General features: G+C 41.6%; 1 protein-coding gene across 7 annotated transcripts in view; it reads right to left on the bottom strand.

The window, feature by feature from the left end:
• The window catches only part of LOC138488896 (sodium channel protein type 2 subunit alpha-like), a 1049646-nt gene that overhangs the window by 263824 nt on the left and 761453 nt on the right, over positions 1-24369 (bottom strand). For all 7 annotated transcript variants that reach the window (XM_069616277.1, XM_069616276.1, XM_069616279.1 and 4 more), the window contains one exon: positions 23134-23613. In XM_069616277.1, the coding sequence (XP_069472378.1) occupies positions 23134-23613 (480 nt within the window). The remainder of the gene's footprint in view (positions 1-23133; positions 23614-24369) is intronic.

Genomic DNA, 24369 nt, shown 5'->3' with positions numbered 1-24369 from the left:
TCCTGCATTGCCCAGTGGTTTTGCGTTGGCAACTGCCATAGAGTTCATCTCAGTGTGAGATTCCCTCATCTGTGACGACAACAAGCTCCCCCAGGCTGAATTTGGATTTTGGGAGGCGATTTTCAGCTACCTTGTCTCTTATCCTCCCCGGAGACATTTTTGCTGCTTAACAGGATCAGATGGCTGCAGGAAGTGGAGATATTTGAATGGATTGCGTTTTTCAAAATGGCCACTGCAATCCTTCCCATTCCGGTGGTGACGCAATTTCCACCGGCAGTATTAGAACTGGCGCAAATAGCGGCGGGATCATCAGCAGTAGCACTATTCACGCCGTTTTCTCTGTGGTAGCCCTTATTTTGGTGTAGTTACTGTTGGGCGCCAATAGCATTACTGCCGTGGTCAGGGGCTCGTTCATGCCAGGTTGTGCTGCAGTGCTAATTCCACTGCAGGACCCAGCGGTAACGCTATTATAGCCCGGCAGTAATTGCGCTTGATTACCACCAGACTTGTGATGAGGCCCTTATCCTGTATCCAAACTTGAAACTGAAACTTAAGTTAACTACAACATCATGATCAAGTGGAAGACAGTCTGAGAGTTTAAAAACATTTGTCTATCATCAGAGTAACAGTGAAACCAGATATCCAGACTTGTGAGCAAGTCATAAAATCACTTGACATGAACAATAAACCACAATGGTGATGAGGCGGATCCTTGAGAGACCACATATTTAGTGTCAACAAATGCACAAACAGCGGTTACAGATAAAGGAACAAAACCAGCGGTAGATCCCGAAACCTTAACAATAGTGGTCAGTCCCATAAGCAGAACCTGATGATCCAATGTATCAAATGCTGTGCATAGGTAGAGCATTGTTAATAAAGAGGAGTCATGATTGCGTAGAATTCAGAGCAAGTGTTCTCTGATATCTAATAATGCAGTCTCTGTGCCATGCTGGGGGCGCAAAGCAGATTTAGATTCTACAACATCTTGTAATTGATGAACTACCGTCTTTCCAATGATTTTCGTAAGAAAGAAAGAATTGGCTATAGCTCGATAATCAGTAACATCTGGGTTAAGGTTTTTTTTTTAGCACACAGGTGATCAAGGATGAGTTTAGAATGGGAGGAATAAAACCTGGTGAAAGAGATATGTTTAAAAAATATTAACTAGAAAAGGTAAAAAAGCATCAATGCAATACTGAGTCAAGATCGTAGGACAAGGATTGCTGGGCATGAAGTAGGACATACGGACACAATAAGAGAACGCAATTGTTCTGACGAAATTGCATCAAATGCAAAATGAGAACTTAAAATAGGATTATCTGGGACAACAGGGGGAGAAGGGCGAAGTATGGAATGACTACTTATGGAGGGACAAATCGTATAAATCTGCCCACTCATAGAATAGAGTATCACCTGTAGCTAATCATGGAAATGGGTCTGGAGTTTATGGGCAAAACCTTATCGCGCCTTGAAACACTTTTGGTATAGGTGCATTATAAATGCCATATCATATCATATCTTCTTAAAGATGTGAGGTTTGAAATGAAGCTTTTTGAGAGTTGCCTGCCAAGTTAATTTTAGAAATATAAAAAAAATGTCTTAACAGTGGCAATTTCAGATTTATAGTTCTTCCTCAGTTTTAGACCATCTTGATTGATGGTCATGATGAACTCAGAATATAACTTACACAGATCAGCAGTAAACCATTGTCATGAAAATTTTGAATTAGATTGAATATTTCTTAAATGAGCTAAGGAATCAGTCATCTCAATGAGTGTCTTATTATTTCTGTTAGTTGAATGAGATTGGATATAAATTGAATATCTTCAAAGGCAGAACTAACACTTGAGGACATTTTAGGTTTTAAAAGAGATGTGACGACTCCTGTGGAGTCATATTCCCTTGTGGTAACCTCCTCCCATGTGGCCAGGGGTTATCAGCCGCTACTTGATCCTGACCCTGGGGGCGACTATATGACGGAGGATCACAAGGGAGGAGACCATCACTGGGGGGATGTCATGGCTTCATTGGATGAGACATGGTATCCCCCACTTGCCCATGGAAAAGACCCTCTAATATCCTTAATACCCAAAACCCTAATGGCCTATTGCCATGTATCTGTTCTCCCGTTTAGGGGAAATAGAGAAACCTTTCCCCAACACCCTTTAGGCCAAACTCTCATCCCTGGCCTAAAAGGTAACAGCTCAAAGAAAACCAACCTTTTTCAGTTCTCATTCCCCTTCATATAGAACTGATCTTTCATATACAACCACTGAGAGCGATTCTCCAAGTACTATGCATCTGTTGACATCAATGGACTCCAATTCCCACAACCACCTAAGAACCCGGACAAGGAGTATGAAGGAAATGTTGCAGAGCATAAGGAGCCTCGAGCTCAATGAGCATGCTAGTTGTTTTGAGAAAGCACTTGTGTGAGGGACATTTAGAAATGGAAACCAAACTATGAGGAGTGGCTCAAGAGAAGACGTTGCATCTCCCTCGCAGGCATGCGGACGCTGGAGGCATGAGCCGGTGTGGAAGAGCCCAGGGGCTTGCCAGCAGAGAGGGAAAGTATCATTGTGAGAGCAGACTGGGCCGCAGAGACACCAGGAACCATGGGATGATTGTTGGGCATTTGGTACCTGGAGGAAGCAATGTGACCCTCACCTGGACATGAATGCAAGCAGGCATGCAGGAGAGGAGCCACGATAGAAGCAAGAGAGATGTCAAAGCAGTGCTGAGTGGAGGGAGGTGGCAAAGCTAAGCCACATAAGCGCTAACAGGACTGAAGATGCTACACAGAGCTGGTGAGTCAACCCAAGCAACTTGGGGACCCCAGGGTGTTTCGGCAACCGCGCCCATCAGAGTTTGAACACTGTAAAGCTGCAGAGACAGAAACAATAAGATAATTGTTTGTGAGTCAATAAGGCAGAGTACAAATCCGAATACTATATGAGTGCATGGGATGCTGATATGGATAAAACTGAAAGTGAACATTGAACCAAATCGAAATACTGAACCGAGAAAGGGAGATGCAATTTTTGATGTACAGTGAAACTGTTATATATATATATGGAAATAAGAAGTCCTGGCAGGTAAGTAAACTAGGCAAGCTACAAGTGCATAAGACGTCCTGGCAGGGGAGTAAACCAGGCAGTTAGAAGTTCACACAAAGTCTTGGCAGTCCAGGCAGTTGAAAGTGCATGAGAGGTCCTGGCAGGGGAGTGCACCAGGCAACCACAAACTTGGAAGAAGTCCCAAGAAAGGACAGAGTGTGATTGAACAAAGAAGAAACCTTTTGAAAGCATGAATTAAAAGGCTCGGCAGCCTTGCACCTAACAGGATTGCTGTGGGCCAAGAAAGACACAAAGAACTGTTAGACCAAGAGACATTGCCATACCATTGAAGAATACAGGGAAAGGGAACTACCCTCTGGAAACACTGTTCTGCTACATTCAAGAACTTATGTTGGAGCTGTTCTATTTTCATTTACGCAGACCTTTTGCAAATAACAGGTTAAAGAAATTTCCCTTCTCACTGTATTATTTTTTTTGCAGTGTGAGGGTCAGGATAGAACGTTTGGACACAAGGACAACTTTTAATTTCTGACATCCTGACACAGACCGTTCCTTCGTTTTTTGTTTTAGGTAGGGGATCTCCTCTTAGAACAGGGTCAGAGAGGCATTTTCCCAACCCATTTATGTTATTAAAAGTCTTTAACCAAAAACATGACAACTTAATGTTCGGCTTTCATTTCTGACCCCTCACAAAGATAAATGGCGATTTTATTGTAAAACAGAGGATTTAACCAAAGAATTAAAATTGTTTATGCAAGCTGTAGAGAAGTTAATAGATGTGTGATCAGACCAGTCTAACTCAATGGTTGGAGAAAAAGTCTAACTGATGGGCCTTGGCAAGAGCTGGGACATTATTCAGGTGGGAAAAAACCCATGAGGTCCCTTGACTTCAAAAGCAACATTGTATGAGGGACCCACTGGTCATCAGCCCAAATATTACATTCTTCTAAAATAAGACATTTAATTGATGCAATAGAAACAGTGAGTATGAGGTCAGTTAACACCTTGACAAAGCTATTTCATTAAAGATTAGGGAGGATCATAATTCAATGCAATCACAACAGTCTCGGATCGTGAGACGTTCAGTTTGCCATATGAAAGCTCACTAAATGGTAAGTTGAAAGGTCTTGATTGATACAAAGTGAGGGGCTTCTTGAACAGAATGGCAAATCCACCTCCCCTTTTCTCTGGTCTGAGTGTGACTTAGTGAATGCGGAGTATGGTGGAGAGAAATCGAGGATTAGTTCAAAGTTAAGGGTGATTCTTGTGGGTTTCAGTAGTGCTATTAAATGTGTTGCCCGCCTTGTCGGTTGTGTTGTGGTGAGAGATGGTTGTCTTTTTGGGTTTGATTTGTGAAGATGTCCAGTGTTTTGTTACTTCAGGAGTCATGGAATGTGTTCTCCTAGGGTTTTGTTGGTGCCTTGATTAGTTGTCTTCTAGCCATTTTAGTTGGCAGAATCCTGTGTGTTGTTTTCTTGGTGGCCGGTTGAGAGTTGGCATGGCATTCCCTTTGCTTGCCTCTGCATGTGAAAATTGGTCTATAAAGAGTGTTGTTTCTGCTGCAGGATTGCTGTAGGTTAATCATTCTTTTTATTATGCATTGAAGAGCCACGTTTTTAGATTTTTCCTGAATTTCAGGTAGTCCTACAGGGTGCAGATTTCTCTTGGTAGTGTGTATTAGTATTCGGCCACAATCATGGAGAAGCTGGAGCCTCTGTCTCTCTTTGTAGAATATTCTGGTTTCTAATAGCGTATTGTTTCTTGATATTACATTTCTGGTTGTTTGGTAGATTGAGATTTAGTTTTAAACAAATTCTGTTTCTTGACCTCCATGGGCTCTGTGGGCAATGCAGCGGGTCTTGTAGTGAATCCGTTCTTTAATTGGTAGCTAATAAAGTGCTCTTTGAGCCTGGGTTGTGTTCCCTCCTGTTAAGTCTGGCAAGTAATCGAGCTGCTGTGTTTTGTATCCTGTGACAAATCTGAGATGTCGTCCCTTGTCCCCTAGAAGGAGACCTTTCTCAAGGGCCAGGGCGGTGCACCCACAGTACAATAGTCCCCCTGGGGGTGGTGCACCGAGGGATGATCACACAAGGAGGCAATCCTTCTATGGGATTGGGGACGACAATTATCAGAGAATAACATCACTTCAATATACTCAGCCCTAAATCCTCCCTCCCCCTCTTTAGATAGGGTTAAAGTACGTTGTTGCCAAATCAGTCAAACCAACAATCATCAAAAGACTGAGAGACCGAAAGATACGAAGTGTTTCACACATGATGTGGAAACTGGTGCAGTGAAGAAGAAGATCACTGCGAGGCTGAGTGTCACCCTCTAGAAGCAGAGTGAGCTGTCTAGCTTCTTACCACAAGAGATTGGCCCGATGAAGGACACCTATCCTACGCGTGAGATCCAAATCGGATGACCTGGGGAGCCAATGAGAGAGAATGGTCCTCGTAGGAGCAACAGTGGAAACTGTGCAGGAAAGCACCATCATGCGCAGCAAGAGGAGTTGTATTGAGAGGAAGGGGACAGAATCCTCCAGGCGTCCCAAGCGCCGGCAAACTGCAGGAGAAGGAGAACGTGCATTTGGGAGGCATTGTGAGATGCAGCGCTACTTCAAACCCCGTTGGGAGTCTGAATTCTCCCAGAGCCTCGCAGAGGACGCAGCTGCCCGGGAACTGCAGGACCTGTCCGAAGGAAGTAAAGAGGTATGCAGGGTGTCCGGGAGGTGCAGGCGGTCCGGGGAAGTGACACAAAGCTGGAACAAGAGGGGTTGGGACCTCCAGTGACCTGTACACTTGGCAGGAGAGTGAAACAAGCGTGTACAACAAAGAAGTGTGAGTCTGCAGAATGAGAAGCAGAGGGTCTGGCACCATGAGTGGGTTGCATACTTGGCAGGAGAGTGAACCAAGTAGAGGCAACACCGCTCTGCAAGTCTTGGACCCGCACCCAAGCAAGAGGCTGGGAATAAGAGGGTCTGGGACACTGTAAAGAAAAGCCAGAAGAGTTAGATGTTTTGCAGGAGAGTGAACTGAGCGGACATAACACACAATTGCTAGAACGGACAGAAAGAATCCTACTTGACAGCAAACCGTACCAAGTTGCTAGGATAAAGAAACATAAAACACAAGACGCATTACCGTGTGAAATGCACAGTGATATTTTTATTTAAGAGAGAAGGGGCTCAGGATCCCTAAAAGAAATGAACATATGACAAGAAGGCGTCTAGGGGAAGGAGCATAACCCTAGCTTTGGAATCTTATATTTTGGAACATTATTTTGCATCACTTTAGTACCAGAGAGACTGGGAACTTTTCTGTTGGTTGAAAACACAAATAATACGTTTTACTTTGGGGAAGAGATCATCCTTGCACAGTTATTATTAGTGTTAGTGGCAGGAGTAGGTTGTTGTGCAGAGTATTCTGAATAATATGGTGATTCTGCTTTTTTCTGAGAACCTGTAAAGAGATTTCATGCTGGACTGAGAAACTGGTTTAGGACCAGACGAAACATATGTTGCCACAAGGATCTGGGGTTGAATGAGGAACGGGGCAAGATTACATCATGCTATGTATGTCATGTTATGAATGCTACTATGAAAGGAGCTCATTACTCTTGTAATTAAGGAGAGAGTGCCTTTTCTGGTGCTTAAATAAGTTGTAGAAGGGATGTAAAAGGAGCGGAAAATATAAACTGTGCCAGCTATTATCATATACACCTTTCTTACGATGAACAATGGAATAAACAGCTTCAAACACAATTCCATGTCTGAAGATGAAAATGGCAAAAAGTGCTATAATTCAGTTCCAATCAAAGAGAACGGTGGAAACAGACATATGTTCCATATAAATAAATGGAATGCCAAGTGCACATTTCCTGAAAACTTAATTTTCAGCTCAAGCGTTACCATGGAGACTTTGAAGAAATAATGTAGCCAATTCAGAAAATAACCAGGGTACATTTTGCAGAGAGCAAAGTGTGCCTGCAGTTCTCACCCTTGCACGTATGCGACTGAGGTATTGGAGGTACTAATTGTGGGGCAAAGGGCCCACAACTAGCCCCTTAACACATACGTAAATTACAGCAGCTCTCAAGAGATGTAGGTACCCACTTGCTTACTGACCCTATATGGGTATATAGCTGGGATCAGACTCCTACTCATGTTAGGTAGGTGAGTGCATTTTCAGGGATGGGTGCTGACAATTTTAAATGTGTTCCTCTGAGAACAGGTGGTGGACATCTCCCAATGCCTGGTTTCTGATGGGACAGGAGAGGCACAAAGCAATGAGCGCAAAGACTGCTTCAGAAGGAAGGATATCACTCTGCGAAACAGGTATGCGCTTTCACCTGCAGCAGTCACTTCCTCAACCAACACCCTGCTGGTTCACAGCAGGGATACAGTGTTCGCATACCTATGCGTGCACTCAGATACACTTTTGTGAATCAGTACACCTGCAAAATAGGGGCGTTTTTCTGTTAACGTGCCTCCTGTGCACACACAAGTAGAGAACACTTCTTTGTGAATTTGGCTCAATATTATTACTTCCAGTTTAACAGGAAATACTCCTCACTTTTCAAGTTCGTGTAGGAATCTAGAGCTAACTTGCAAACAACTTTTAAACATGTTAGACTACTATGGTGGTGTTCGGTGCTCTATAAAATAGAAAAAAACGTTCTAACATTACTTAGCATACAAAACTCATTTGACATGGCCTTCTTTTTGTTCCCTTAGTCAGACCCTTCTTCAATCTTTCGGTGCTTTGATATAGCAGTGGGTGCATCCATGCCCCATTTCTTCCTACCTATCCCTTCCCTCGGCATGTTGAACTAGTTGGCCCCCAGGCATGACATCTTAACCTTAGGAGTGCACATTGACCAACTCGTCTCCTTAACTATAGGACAAAGCACCTTGAAATGAAAAACATGAAAACGTTAGCTTCTGCTGCTATGTTGGAAGCAAAAGACAGACATTTGAAAAAAAAGAGTGAGAACCCTAACTTCTAAACAATATTTTGGCAGATTTACATACAAGGCAGTGTAAGCGTGCAGAAGTAAGGCTTGGACACAATGGTGGCATGTTTTTGGATATTTACTTTTATTGATAAAAAAGACAGTTGGAGAAAGGCCTCTCTATCCCTAAAGCTAAGAAGGGTTTCTCTACCTGAAAGGAAACTAGTGAAATTGGCAGGAAGTCTAAAAATAAAGTCTGTCACTGTCATGTCGGAAAATCTGCTTCTGTTCTTAACACTAATAATCTGAAGTAACTGTGCAAGGATGATCTCTTCTGGAAGTAAAAAGAGTTTTTCATCAGGGTTCCCGACCCTCTTACACTTGGATGCCGGTTGCAGACTTGCACCGTTGCGTTGTGTCCGCCTGGTTCACTTTCATGCCAAGTATACAACTGTCTCTTATTGACTTCAGGGTCCCTGACCCTCTCTTTTCGGTTTCCGAGATCAGCCATTGCTTCCACAGACCTCTCACAGCTCCCGGTCAACCCGCGCACCTGTTGGCTTCCTTCTCTGAGGCACTGGATGTTCCCGGGCAGCAGTATCCCTTCTGCAGGCTACAGTAGAGTTTGTGCATCCATTTGCATATAGTAACCCGAAACATACGTTTCTGTGTTGCTTCATGCCTAATAGATAGTCAGTGTATAGTGAAATAAGCACCCACAATGCCTCTCCCACTGACCCCTGCAACCTTCTTTTAAACTTTCTTTCCCTCTTGTTCTCCTTCCCAGTAGACTACGGGCAGGCTTGCCCATGCGGGGGCACAATATGCAGTGGACAAGGACGACGGTTTGAAACTACTGCAGTGGTGATTCTGCACGGTACAAAAGCAGTCACAAAAGATAAATGTCAGATCATACTACTAAGTAATTTGAAAATAATGACCCAGGATTTCAAATGTATTTTCCAGAGCTATTCAATAATGTGATTACAAATATAATAACGGATCATTATTCAAATACTCGAGGTGAGAAAACGCAAGATAACATTTTTAGAGAGGGTTAACATTCCATGATCCTCAGCTAAATGTATCTCACACATAACAATGGGTTGGTATTTTTTTATTGTAAAGAGAAGAATTTTAACTAATTCTAGCCAATCCAAAAAATATTCAAAGTGCCAGCCAAATACTAACAGTAGTAAAATCCCATAAAAAGCGCCTTTCAACCAACATAAAGTACCTAAATGAATAAAAAACATTTACAAAACCTTTGCATACCAATGCTTTACAATACATGTTGTGATTGCATGTTATCTAGCAGTTACCAGTCCACCTTTCTGAAATAAAGACAATCTTGAAATACTTGCAGTTTATTTTATACAAGAATTAGCTTCATAAGTGTGGATTGTACTCTCACATGGATGTAATCCAAATAAGTTACAGTAAGCATTACAGAATAGTATAGAAATTATGCCAGTTTGGCATTACTGTTTAATTGCTGCTCTGAACAATTTAAAACATTACATGTAACAATATTGTAAACATGAATAAAAACATCAAAAAATGTTTCCAACAAAAGTTATATATTTCTGTTTGCATACACGTTTGGTAACTTTAACACAATAATTGTTCAGAATAAGACGAACCATATAAATGCAGGGATTCCTGAACTGCCTGTGGAGTAACTCTTTCACAGCATGTGTAAAATACTGGGAGTAACATGGGAAATCATTTGGGGGATATTTTGCAATTATGTGGCGTATTTAACTTGAACAATTTAGTCTGCTGGACAGTTTTTACACATTACCACTAAAGTGTAGACACTAAAAACGACATATATTCCCAGCAAGAAATTTAAAATTTGTGAAATTATTTCAACTCTAAAAACAGTATTAGGGTTGCCTTGTGACACTGCATATCACCAACACAAGAGCAGATGTGAAGTCCACCCTGGGGGAGGGATGGCCTGCTACAGAAATGTGCAGGTACTTACTACACCTTTGACATAGTAGTGCTTGAAGGGACTTCTGATGACTCAATATTCTTCTAGACCTAGACTGAAGCTGTCCTCAATCACAATGTGCCCTCACACGCTGGTCCAGAACTCTAGGCCCCCAGGCATGCAAAGGGTTAAATAACAAATGTTTTTCTAGGTAATCTGCTACAATAGCACATACAAGTTTTCAGATAAGTGTGTGACGAATAGCAACTTTTCTGAATGCCTCAATATTTCAAACATTTTCTGATTAAAGCTGTGGCTTCAAGAAACATGATTTTCACAAACCTGTACAACATTTGTTGCTCACAGACGCCAATGTTTCACACATTGTGTGCGTCTCAGTGTTACTTTTACAAAACGGACACATACAAATGCCATTATGAGCAATATAACATTTGGACTATCATTTTCAAGTGACTTACGACAAGATTCATGAAAGCTTGTTTTGTTTGCCAAAACATAAAGCTAGAATTGTTTTTCATTGAAACACATAGGTCATTAGCATACAGACATGCGCACAGAGATTCACTCAAATGCAGGAGTGTGGACAATCTTCTTTGGCGCAATTAAGATTTAGTTGGATGTTCTTAAGGCACACTGTGAAACAGAACACATATAAACCCTTCCTTTTTCTAAATGAAAAATAACATTGACCTACCGATGTACCATTGTAATTTTTAAACTGACAGACGTTAAAGACTATTGGTAAAATGCTTTCCTGTTGCTCCATGGCTCATCCATACCAAGTACAGCAATTATTTAATGTTCGATCAACTAGCAATCATATCAATTGCTATAATCCTTTTGGATTTTTTGCTTTTGTAGCCAAATGAATGACGCCAATCAATATAGAATACATTGCTGGCTAAAGGATATAGGAAGCACGTTAGGAAAGTTAAAACATTTGCTGCACAAAGCTCCATGAACACTTTCAAGGAGGAAATTTCAAGCCATGTATAACATGAACGTCTTAACCCAAATAGAGAAAAGCACGACTTTAATATTGAGTCCACTTCATTTGTGAGTCATGTCTGTTTACAGACTTTTGGTTCTGCAAGTAGTTTAACAGTGCCACTTTAATTTCCAGCATTCCAATGTGCAATGAAGAATCCAGCCCTGGGTTTCAATCATGTATTGAATTCCAGTAACTTATACACATCAGTAAACTTTTATAAATACCGTCAATAGTATTTTAAAGGCTTACAAGCAACTAAGGGAACATCCACAATTCTTTAAAGGGTTGTTTTACAATATACTGGAAAATAGTAAAGACTGGTGGCAATATCAGGACACATGCGTGGCTCAGATATCTGTACTGGAATGCATACAGTACACCTTTTCATGGCACACATACTCGATTTGTATTTACATTTCTTGACATTGTCTTAGTCATGAATGGCTGGTTACCTACAAAAGCATAGCAAATGTATACAATTTGAAAAATTATGTTTGCTCCCTTAGCTTCAATCAAACGGAAATAGTCTGCAAATGCAGAATGTAAATCCTAAACTCAAAAAAACATGCACATTATATTTTTCAAATGCTATTGAAAATAAAATCATGGAAATCATCGTCTGAATCGCAAAGAAATGTCAGAGTTGCAAACTTGGCCTGACCATGCTGTGATGTGAGTCACACGATTCAACTTAAGAAATAGATGTGCATGTTATTTTGTATTGCAATGGACAGGCAAGAAAAAAGCTGAGTTTCATGCAGCCATTCCAAATTCATTGTAGTCATACAGGATTTGTTTGGTTAACCTTTGTAAAAGTGCTGACACGATGCTCTGACTTGTTAAAAGGAACAAGAGATCCTTTCTTCCTTACTCCACCTTGATTTTACGCCTGTGAGAAGTAAGAAGGGTAAGCAATGAAGGTCAAAATACTGTACTCCCAGCATGAGTCCTTGAAATCATTTTTTTTAAATTAAATTCCCACTATTTGCTAAAGCCATCTTTGCATTTGGTTGTGAATGGGGATGTTGGAGAAAAACACAGACAAACCTACAAATATGACTTTAAGACAGTTACGAGTACAACTTTGTTGAACATGGCAATATATTTAACCGGGATTGATGGTAATGTTATCGGATGTATTACAAACATGGGACTGACAATCAGAAAACCTATATTGAATCACTTTACAGTAGATTTGGTAACAGAAATTCAGGGAAATTGGAAAATAGTGTTTTTTCATCAATGAGTCATGAAGACGTATGAGTAAGGTGTCTTAATTGGGAGGCAGCAAGGGTGCCGAGAGTAAACAGTGGCTATAAAATGTGAAAGACACATCCTAAAAAGTAAAAGACTGAACACTTTGCTCCTACACTCTACTAAGATTATGAACAGCATGTGAAATTGCTACATATCCATATTTAACAGGGTGACTATATTTGGGATAACTTTAATCTAAAATGATGAAATCAGTAAAAAGAAAGTGTTAAGACCATGTCAAAGTATGCTTTTCTGTTTATCCAAGACATTATACGAGACTGTACCTCTTGGTCTCAGTCTTGTGCACTCATAGTGTTGTTACCACATATACACATTTGGCAGAGCAGATCCAGAAGCTTAGTGGCAACAGAACAGATGGGGAGAAACCTCTGGATTAAGGTTAATTCAAGATCGGTTGCTTGTTCTGAATTGCTGTCTTTTCATTTTGAACCAACATTGTTGTTCTTTTATAGTTCAATTGATAGCAATGAGCAAGGTTCAGGCTAAAAAGTTAGAAATGTCTCGAGCAAGCTCACTCAAACACTTAGCACACCTTCGAAGACCCTAGAACAGTGTACCTAGTTGAAGCAGGTCCACTAATTTTGTTATCCTTCACGTAGGAAACTCGTTTGACTTTGGTCGGATGACACTCAAACTGAATGCAACAGCATTAATGAGAAGGCTGAAATAGTATATCATTAAGAAGACGAACAGTGATCTGAGTGTACATCATTTTTCTTAAAGCATATATTTGAGAAGATTTAGGAGATTGTGATGCGTCTCCTTTAAAGTATCTCCAATGGTGTGATATAGTGGACACCTCAACTTCAATGACAGGCTTTACTCACATCAATTAATGTTGAAAATAGAAACAGAGTTTCCTTTTTCATGTGTATTGTCTGTGTACTGACTTGTCATATACAAGCACTTCTTTTGAGAAAGCAAATGTTGTCAACAAATGAATCAATCTTTATAGAATAAACATGGCCAAGCCGCCATGAACAACAAGTGGTATTTGCAGTGACACATGATTGAAGTTCTGCTACACAAAACACAAGATCCAAATATGTGGTACAAGCTAATGAGGTTTCTTTCACATTTCATAACCACACTAGGATTATTGGTGGCGTGTTGCTAAATCAGGTAATCACGACACATCAATAACCAACCGCCCAAATGACTTCCTTAAAGTTAGCCTAGGTCGACCTATACTATTTCCTATGAAAGCTTATCCCTTTCTGAAAATAAATTCTGACTACAGCCATGAATTTAGAGATTTGATTTTCTTATGAGAAATACTCCATAATTCTAATATATGAGCATACGATTTGTTTTTACTTTGAAGCTGTGTATTTGGCATACATGTTTGTAAATAAAACAGGGGCTTTTTCAGAATGACTGTCCCTTTTTAGGAAATATCAAGATATTCTGAATGCCACATTTTAGCACTTCCTAGAGGAACAAAATCTTATTATGGAAAAGGGATAGAAAATGATTTAGTTGACGGTTAGTAAGCAATGTTGAGTATAACAGATTTTATAAGCATTTTTCCGAAATAGAGTAAAAAACTACAGCAAAAGAACATTCCCCTAAATGTTTTCAATTATTTATATTTAGCATCCTGTTATTAGGTAATTTGTCACCACTATTGATCTATGAAGAAGTTATTTTTGCTAGGGTTTCACTTACAGTGAACAATAGAAACACTAATAAAGATTTGGAAACAGACAAAAAAAATACCACTGACATTGACAAAATACAGCCTTGTTTATATAGATGTCAAAAAATTGATCTGGAAAATGCTAATGGCCAACATGTCTTCACCCGTGCCGTTCTGATGCAGCATGGCATTGCCAGTACCAATACACAGGGGCAGCCAACCATGTTTTAAATATTCTGTCAGGCATATTATTCTTTTCATACTGAGTACTTTCTCTACCTCTGAACTGAATCATTATGTTTTATTTTTAACACAATGTTGACTGCACATTTTCTCAAAGCTAGAACACCGCCCTAATTGCTGTGCTTGTTAGCTGCATTGTAGATAAATCTTATAAAGTAAAATGATATTAGTTTATTTGAAACTATGATTAGTAGGCATGCATAGTTACACTGTTTGGGATTTGTGAATCTCTGCGGTTTAGTCCCAAAAAAGCAAACTGCAACAAAAATAAGCGATCCCATTGCCATTCATTTATCTTCATGACTTTGTCCATGTTGTTGATATACTGGGGATGAAATACTTACACCAGGAACTGTCCACTGACAGGAATGCCCCAGCCCACAGTTTGTAGGAATGTGCAAACGGTAACACAGAATGGGCTGAGAAACAGTAATGCCAGTGTGGCACTGTAAGTAGTCATGAGGAGGCTTTGAGTGGGCCATCATAAATACTGTGCTGTGCACCACCACATATGTACGTCCTCCCAGGACTTCAAGTATTTGAACATTGGTTCTGGGAAGAGCATGAATTGCGATGTCAGGGAGACCTGCTTTAACTATGCACCTAACCGTCTATGTTAGACTCCTTTCCAAAACCTAGCACCCAGGGCTGGACTGCCCCACCGGGACACCGGGACATCCCCCGGTAGGCCTCGGGTCAAAGGGCCTCTTTTCACAGAACTCGGAAGGATACATATAAAGAATGAATAACAACGATCCGACTGGGTCGTTCGCATGGAACTGGCTGCGGGTGCTGCGCATGTCTTTTCTTCAGCCCCCTCCAGGACTGACGAGCCAGACTGCATCTGCGCATGAGGCCAGGAACTGCACGTGCCCTGCCTTGCAGCCTGTCTCTGCACAGTGCACACATGCGCAGCAGCCAGGCAAGTGACAGGGGCAGGCTGCGAGTGACCTGGCTGGCTGGCTGCTCTGCTCCGACCAGCGAGCTAGGCAGGCCATGCTGGGGAGGATTGCTGAACTGCGTCTGCGAGGGAGGTATGCTGGTGGCTACGAACATGGCGTGTGCGCAGGAGGTCAGGGGCTGCTCTGAGCAGGGCTTTGCAAGCACGTGCACTGAATTTACCCCTTTCTCATCTCTCCTCTCTCCCTTGTGCTAATAACATCGCCCTCTCACCGCCTACCTGGTAAGCACCACCCCGAAAATATTCATTGGGGAGAACTTGCCGTTGTCTTTGGTGTGCGGGAGTTGCTGGGCCAGGATTGGCGGCACATTGCAGGGTGCTGAGTCTATTGTTGGGAGCATCTAGAACACCCGAGTATCCGGGGTGAAGTTCCTTCCTTGCTTCCTTCCTTCCTTCCCTGCTCCCTTCCTTGATTCCTTCCTTGCTTCCTCCCGTCCTTGCTTCCCCCTTCCTTGCTTCCTTGTTTCCTTCCTTCCTTCCTTGCTCCCTTCCCTGCTTCCTTCCTTCCTTGCTTCCCTGCTTCCTTCCTTCACTGCTTCCTTCCTTCCTTCCTTCTTTCCTTCCCTGCTTCCTTGCGTCCTCCTTTCCTTGCTTCCTTGCTTGCTTCCCCCTTCCTTGCGTCCCTCTTCCTTGCTCCCTTGCTTCCTTCCTTCCTTGCTTCCTTCCTGCTTCCTTCCTTCCTTGCTTCTTCCTTCCTTCCTTCCTTCCTTCCTTGCTCCCTTCCTTGCTTCCTTCCTTCCCTGCTTCCTTGCGTCCTCCTTTCCTTGCTCCCTCCGTCCTTGCTTTCTTGCTCCCTTCCTTGCTTCCTTCCCTGCTTCCATGTATCCTCCCTTCCTTCCTTCCTTCCTTCCTTCCTTCCTTCCTTCCTTCCTTCCTTCCTTCCTTCCTTCCTTCCTTCCTTCCTTCCTTCCTTCCTTCCTTCCTTCCTTCCTTCCTTCCTTCCTCCCTTGCCTTCTTTCTTTCCTTCTCTCATTCCTGAAGTGTATTTCTCCCCTCCTTTTATTCCTTCTATAGTCCTTTGTTTGCTTGTTTTTTTCTTTCTTAGTTAATTTTTTTTTATTTCTCACACACTTCCTCTTTCTGCCTTTACTTCTTCTCTCTTCCTTTCTTTCTTGTTTCTCTCTTTTTTCTTCCTTCCCTTCTTTCTAAATATTGGTCGGAATCCATGTGTTACTGTGTTTCTTGCACGGCATGACCTTTATATTTTACACATGTGTTTCAAATAAAAGTTAATGTCATTTTTATTTAAAGTAGTATTAATCTTTGCAGGCAGTGTGTACTCCTCTGGGTGCCATTATACATCTGGGAGACTTTCATTTCAGCTTGACAATTAATTGGGGTTCAGGAATGGGGTGGAGGGCCCCTCACAATAAACCTGAGCAAACCCACCAGCAAATGTAAGTGTTGGGGGGCTTGGAGGAAGTGGGCCTGGTCTTGGCCGGGAACTCAAGCGCAATAGATTCTGGAATCCTGGAGTTTTGACATAGTGACCTAATGACATTGCTATGCAGAGCGCATCGTGTGGAAGCGTGGCCTAATGTTCACATGTACACCATGTACTTCATTGCAAGTATCTGTGGCCCACGTGGCCGGAGCAAGGTGTGACTCTGCACCACTGGCGGATGCAGGCGCGTCAGTGAAACTGGCGTATGTTTGCACATCCACAGATTGCGCTGCTTGCAGAATACGGAGCAAGTTCAGTGTACGCCGGTGCCACAGACGTGAGCAACCTTAGCACAGACAGGCGGAAAATGCGGGTACGTGGTTGCCCATATACCACATATGCATTGCAAGTGCAACATGCGTTTAACATATGCACATACTGAGTGCGCATAAAATACACACAACTGTAAATACGCATGCTAGGTTGGAAACAAGAACAACGCGCATTGGCAGAGCCAACAGTTTGGGCTTTTTTAGGCTGAATCTGTTCCTTGTGCCCAGGGCTGGACTGGCCTATACGTAACTCTGGAGATTTTCTGGTAGCCCTCTGCACCCTGTGCCTCTTTTGTGTGGTATTTCCAAATGTTCCCATAGGAAAAGGGTTGGGCTTGCTGAAAATGTGTAATATGGGGCCACTTTGAAAATAATTTCCAGGGCCTCTTTTGATTACCAGTCCACCCCTGCTAGCACCTTGTGAACTTAAATCTATTTAGTAAAAGGTGTGTTTTTAATACGGGGGGAGGTATAAGTCACTTACCTGTAACTCTTGTTCTCCAGCATGGGTCTGGCATGGATTCACATGCTCATGAATATTCCCCATCGTCAGGCTCGGATTCCCCGGTAAAAGAAAAAATGTTTTTGCTTTGGCTTTACAACTTTACTTCTCATCTAAACCAATCACTGTCCTCTGGGTAATAATGCCCCCATCCAATGACAGTCCTCTCCCTAAGCTCCACCCCTCATTGCCATCTTCAGATTTGGTAAGTAGGTAAAGTGGCAGTATGAACCAAGAAGCGCCACAGAGGGAAAGGAGGGAGGGTTCGGATGTTAATCCATGCCAGACCCATGCTGGAGAACAAGAGTTACAGGAAAGCGTCTTAAACCTTCTCCAGCAAGGAGTCTGGCATGGATTCACATGCTCATGAATAATGATTACACAGCAGTACCTGTACACAGCCACGGGAGATAGCAAGGCTCAACAGAAGCAATAAAACACTCGCCCCTGGAACACACTCACCTCAAGTGAACAGGTTGCGTAGCGCTGATTGGCTGGCATGGGACTCTTCCCTTGAATCCCTGTCGACCCAGTGGAACCTTGTGAAGGTGTGCATGGACCTCCATGTAGCAGCCCTGAAGATGTTGAGCAGGGGGGCACTAGAGAGAAATGCTGTCGTTGCTGCGATAGCTCTGGTACAGTGGGCTCTCGGCCAGCCCGATGGAGGCCTGTTAGCCAGTCGATGACAGTGCATGATGCAGCCGGAGAGCCACCTTCGACAAGGCCTTTCCATGATTCACATGTCCGAAATTGCTGAGCAACTGAGAAGTCTTCCGAAAACATTTTGTGTGTGCAATGTAAAACTTCAAGGCACGAGCAATGTCCAGTGAATGCAATGCCCTCTCCGCTGGAGGAGAAGGATTTGGGACGAATACAGGCAACACCAAAGGCTCATTGAGGTGGAACTCCGCCTGGCCGAGTTGATTGCCATGAAAAAAGATGTTTTCCATGAGAGGAACTCCAGGGTAACCTGATTCATTGATTCAAAGGGTGCCCCCATAAGATTAAAGCTGGAGCCGGAGCCTTCACCGGCGGGAATGTCGTTCTTATTTAATTTATTATTTCAAGGTTTTATGTAATTAATTGTCCTTTTCATTTTTGGAATGGTTTGGGTCTTAACCATTATTGTCAGAGTGCAGGAGGGACCCCAAGCCTAGATGGAGGGCAGAGACAGGAGTGTTGATTGGATGGCAGGAAGACAATGGTCAAATCTCAACATTCTAAACTGCCTTTCATTTGTTATGCCTTCAGTGCAGGTCATGTTTTTGTTTCTCTCCGAGTATTTTTTGGCCTAGAATCTCTTAAGAAAACATTTGCTATGAAGATTTATCATCTCAGTCAAGATCCTGCTCTCTTGGAAGAAAACTTCTGAAATGTAATGAAATATGCTGGCAAGTCTTCAACTTCCGTTTAAAAGCTAAGTATTCAAAAAGTTGTTTAAAGTACTTCATTCTACCTAGTTTCAATAAGTTATTTCAACTTGCTGTCTCCAGTTTTAAACTTTTCTTCGGGTATGCTGGAGTTAATGTTCCATTTGTTTTGGAAACGCTTATTAGAAGGAACACTACGTCCAAAACAAAATGACTGCGCGCACGTGTGTGTGAATCCTTTCTAAAACGTATTTTGCTTACCTTGTTAGTATCGTCGCGTGAGGATCCAGTGAGGGGACGGCTGCAGCGTCGCATTTCGAGTTCTCTGAGGTGAGAGATTTCCTGCGGCGATCGGTTTTTCTTTGCGGCTGCGAGTAAAGAAAAAGAGATTGTTTTCCTTCGCGTCTTGAAGGTGAGAGAAGGAGATTCTTTTCGGGCGCCCATCCGGAACAAGGTAAGCCTGCGCGTTTGTTTTTGTTGCTTCGTGTTATTTTCTGGTTCCCTGATTGTGTGGTAAACCTTTTAAAGACTAAAGTTTTTCGAACTTAAAAGACAATCCAGTCATTGTCAGCATAAGCACATATTTATATGTGGAACAATTTCAAGTCAATGTCAGCACATGCACGTATTAATATGCAGAACTACTTTCAAAGTCAGAGTCAGCATAAGCACGTATTTTAATGTGGAACATTTCTTGCTTCAACAATATTTTTTCCACATCAGTTATGTATATAATACTATGTAAATAACGTTCAACTTTCAACTTCATCTTTCTTGTTATGTTGAGCAATCATCCATCTAAGAGATTCAAATCTGGAGTGAACTTGTGAAAGATTTTAAAAGTTAAGAAGAGTTATATTTTAAAATCCAATTTAACGTGCTCAACTTAAACTTGAGAAAGAAAAAGGTTCTTCTTAAGTATCTCAGAACACTTTTAACAGTGTCCAGGATTTTCAATGTGTTCAAACAAAGGAACTCATTCAGTTGAGACTTCAAAGGTGACTCATATATACTCTGGTTACTGCTGCACAGTTTTTAACAAGAGTTTGGTATTGGGTTTGAAGAGTGTCAGGAGGCCATCATTTTTTGAACACATTAAAGAATTAAAGTATTTTCCTCTAAGCAATTGCTGAGGATAATCACGTAGGATTGTTAGATGTTAGTTTAATATATATTTTGTAAGTTAGAATAATATATATTTAATGCTTCACAAATGTTCATTTATGCAGAGACCGGATGAAGACAGAAGATCCTGTGTCTGAGTTTATCATTTTCTCCACTTTCCCTCTTGCCCCCGGGGTGTCTAGAGCTCAGCTTTTCAGTTCAGTTGTGAGCTCGACATCTTAGTGGGACCATGGGACTCAGCAGCTCTTGCGTTGGATGGAGGACTATTACTGACAATCGGCCAGTCCTGGCGGAAGCATGGCCATGCCCTGAAGCAGAGTCAGAGGCCTTACTCAATTTCATCCAGGCCACCAGCCTGCTGTAGCTGTCTTTCTTAGTCTTTTTTTAAAATCGTCAGCAAACCTCGCATCCCTCCTCATCATGGTCCAGATGCAGGCAATACAGACATTTGTGGTGTCAATATTCGACATACACATTCCTCAATCCACACTTTGCGCAGTGTTTGAAGAGACATCTCTTTTCTTCGGTCAAGGTGAAAAGGCGCGAAGTAGGCCCAAAAACCGGGCCTTCTCAAAACTCGCTGAAGATCTGCGATGTAGTATGATCTTCGCCTCCACGGTGTCCTTGCTGCCAGAAGTCAACCTCCGGTCGAACAATGACACAAAAATCGGTCAAAAGGTACTCACAATTTGTCGAAAAAAACACTCATAGGAAAAATAGCTGAGAGAGCAACAAGAGGATGTCCAACACTGAAGCATGTGGTAAAAATCTGAAGATGGTCACCAGGGGTTAGGCTTAGGGAGAGGACTGCCAATGGATGGGGACAGAATGACCCCCGAGGACAGTGATTGGTTTACAGGAGAAATTCAGTTTTAAAGCTAAACTAAAACAGTTTTTTCTTTTACCCAGGATTCCCAGGCTGATGACGGGGAATATTCATGAGCATACAAATCCATGCCAGACCCCATTCTGGAGAAGTCATGATTTGTGATTGAAATGAATTATTTGCTAATTTTTTAAAATCTGTGTTTCTAATGGTTATGCCAAATCAGCCAGCGCTGGTGCTTCGCAAATATGTGCACCAAAGAAAAGAAAGATAGAGTACAATACAAATACCCTGAGTGGCATTTTCTTTTTTCTTTTTTTACAGTGCTTCTATTTCGACCTGCCCCAAGCAGAAAAAGACAGAAAACTGTCAAAAACCAGGTCAAGGTGCTTCACTGATTGTATTCCAAGACACTGGGCCTCATTACGAGGCTGTCGGTAGCCGTAGTGCAGGCACGGCTGCCGCCGGTATCCATTTTTTTCCGGCACCCGCGAATGGGCGATTACCGGGTCATGCCGAGTTTGCAGGTGCTGGTAATGAGGGACTCCCCACCCCCATTCGGCCCCATAGGGCTGAATGGGAATGGGACATCGGATGCACCGGCACCATTCAGAGTGGTGCTGGTGCATCCGAAGTGCTGTGCTCGTGGGTGCCGCTGCGCCCGCCAGGTCAGACCTGCGGGCTGGCAGGCGCCCGCGAGCACAGCTCGTAGAATGGCGGTCCAGGAACTACGGTAACGGCATGCTTACCGGTACCGTAGTTCCCAGACCCCCATGCTTGTAATGAGGCCCACTGTCCATCTAGGTTGCTCTTTTTACATTGCTCAGATGAAGAATACAGCAAAAGCCTGCAACTAAAAATAATATTGCTTTATATGAATTCACATTAGGTATGGGGCTTAAAGAAAATAATGCCATTAATTAAGCATCTGATGGCAGGGTAATACGTTATATCGCTCACTTCCCTAAAGTCACATGCACCAACATACTACTGACAACTAGAGGGAAATATGCCTCGGCATCAATTAACTAAAGCCAACTGAAGTAAGTTACAAGTGTCTATTTGATACTGAAATGCGTGTACAAACGGTAAGGAGACAAACGCTTTGGCTTAAAGCGCTATATAAATTCAATAAACATAAACATAAATAAAGCTAGTATCTTCCAGACGGACACAATTGATACTGACATTAAAACAGAGCTCAAGTTGTCTTGATGAGTGTTGTGTACTGTGTATCCTTTAGCAAAATTTCAATAGGTCCTATTCAACAGGAGATTTGTCATTCTTTAAAAAACAAATGAAGGTACCTTTCACCAGATGTATGTACAGGAATAACATACATGTACTTCAACATTAAAACTGTAACACAAACATGATTATTGAGATTAAAGACACCAAATTGGGAAATCACATCAGAACCTAATTCTAGTCCCATGCCAAGATGAAATGACTTGATATTACAGTCCTAATAGACACATTAATTGGAGCGTAATGCAACGAGTAGTGCTGTGAGTGCGAGGTCTATGTGGCAGATATAAAGAAGCAAAGTGACTTTGTGTCCTATTGCTTTTTGGAGACCCCATGAATCAGTCTGAAACTAAACAATATATGTAGCCAATGCCTCTAACCTTCGGCCTACAGACTCTATACTGGGTTTTATCAGTCCTTAAAGGGAGAAATATTAAGTGGTATGTCCACTTTCTGGAACTGAGTTGTACCTCAGAAAAGCAGAAAATGAAGGAAATAAACCACTGACCAGAAGAAAATAGAATGAGTGAAAACAAAGAACAAGAATAATTAATACTTAATATTATTATTTTGAGATACAAGTTTGAGATGTTCATATACCTAGAAGTTAGATTGTGCCAATTTATTTTCAATGTGTTGCTTGTAAACTAATTTCTAGTGAATATTCATAATTTTGTTCAATCTGCATTCACTGGTGTTTCCATACATCTTTCTTCATAATTGTGGTTGGTTGATGTGAAATACTCAGTGGCATGTACTTGAAATTTCAGATTTCCAAGTCATGTAGTAGCACCAACTTTGAAACACAGTTATACATCCCATGCAATTGCTGATGTTCTTAAGTGTGCTCCATATGAATCCATCTGTCCAACCTTTGATGAATTAATTTTGTATTATAATGTTCACATGCTACAGTACAAGCTTGTCATTGGAATTTGTTGGTGTATGCACACATCTTAAAATATATTAATGTAATTGATTTAAGATGGAACTTTCACTGCAATTGATATTCTGTTTTCCAAATGTTCTGACAAACTACGGACCAATACATTTTGCAATACATATTGCTGGTTTTCTGACAATTTCCGTATACTGAAGGGTGTAAATTACACAATTGTTTGATAAAGGAAGGTTTAAAAAAAAATCGCCCAGCAGATGCTGCAGTACAAAATGAAACACAGATTAAGAATACGCACATGACTGCTTCATTTACAAGAATACACAAGTAAATAAACAGGACATACCTCTTTGCTTTCCTCCATATCAGACTCGCTACTAAAATCCTCTGTGTTTAGATTTTCAAAATCTGATTCTCCGACAGCGATTGGCACTGTTACAGTAAGGCTTGGATTATGTATGAATGATGAAAAATCATTCTCATCAATTGCGTATTTTTCCACGCTGCTGCCTATTCCACTTGTAGTCCCATTCCCATCTCTGTGATACTCAAGATCTTTGCCTATTTCAACAGCAGTATGATTAAACAAGCAGATCTCCTTCTTGCAGTGAATCTCTTCAAGTGCTTTGATTTCGTCCAATGCCTTTTGTTTTCTAACAAAAGCTTTTTCAATACATTCACGTAGTGTCCTTTTAACAAAATCTATGCCTCGATGTATCCTTCCAATAGCAATTTGAAGATTATTCATTTCATTATCCTCGTCAGTAGCAGTAAGATTGTCTGAACTAAATGAGCTTAGTAACAAGGCCAGGAACAGATTCAAAACCTATAAAGAGCAAACACAAAGAAATTACAAATGTTCTCCAAATACATAGATTTTTTTACCTATGAAATTCACATTCCAATTGTTAAATTCACATTCATGTAAGTAATGGCATATGGTGGCACAATGCATCTACAATATGACTGCCAGCATTAAAGTACAAATCGGAGATGGTTTGAAAACGACCAGCTTGTATTCTTTGCTTGACACTAGCCCATAAACCAATATGCCTTCTCCATCAACTATCTTTATATATAAAGCTGAATGTATGTATGTGTGTATGTATGTCCGGCTATACAAATCCACACCATTGAACCCATGTCTACAAAATTTTGCATGGATTCCTCTTTTGTCTGGGGCAAGATCGTAGTCTGTGTTTGGATGCAAAAATATTATATGCAACATATTTTTGGGTTGTGTGTGCGTGTATGTCTGTAAGGCTATTCAAATCCACACCGTTGAACCCACTGCTACCAAATTTAGCATGGGTTCCTCATTTGTCTGAGGAAAGATTGTAGTGTAGAACAGGACAACATTGCGCAGTGAGTTCAAAGTCTTCCTGACTTTCCTTTTGGTATAGACCTGACTGAAAAGTGCAAGCAGCTTAGCTAAATAATTAACAACAACATTTTGGGGGTGCACTTGAACCAAATATTCGGTATGTGGCAACAGCAAAACAATATAATAGGGTATTATTTAAGGGCGCAATTCAGAATTTCATATAAAAGGACAGAAATGTCTTAGCATAAAATACATTAG

The sequence above is a fragment of the Ambystoma mexicanum genome, chromosome 9 (assembly GCF_040938575.1).
Source record: "Ambystoma mexicanum isolate Mex_15411 chromosome 9, UKY_AmexF1_1, whole genome shotgun sequence".
Taxonomy (NCBI): domain Eukaryota; kingdom Metazoa; phylum Chordata; class Amphibia; order Caudata; family Ambystomatidae; genus Ambystoma; species Ambystoma mexicanum.
This window is presented reverse-complemented; position numbering and strand designations above follow the sequence as displayed.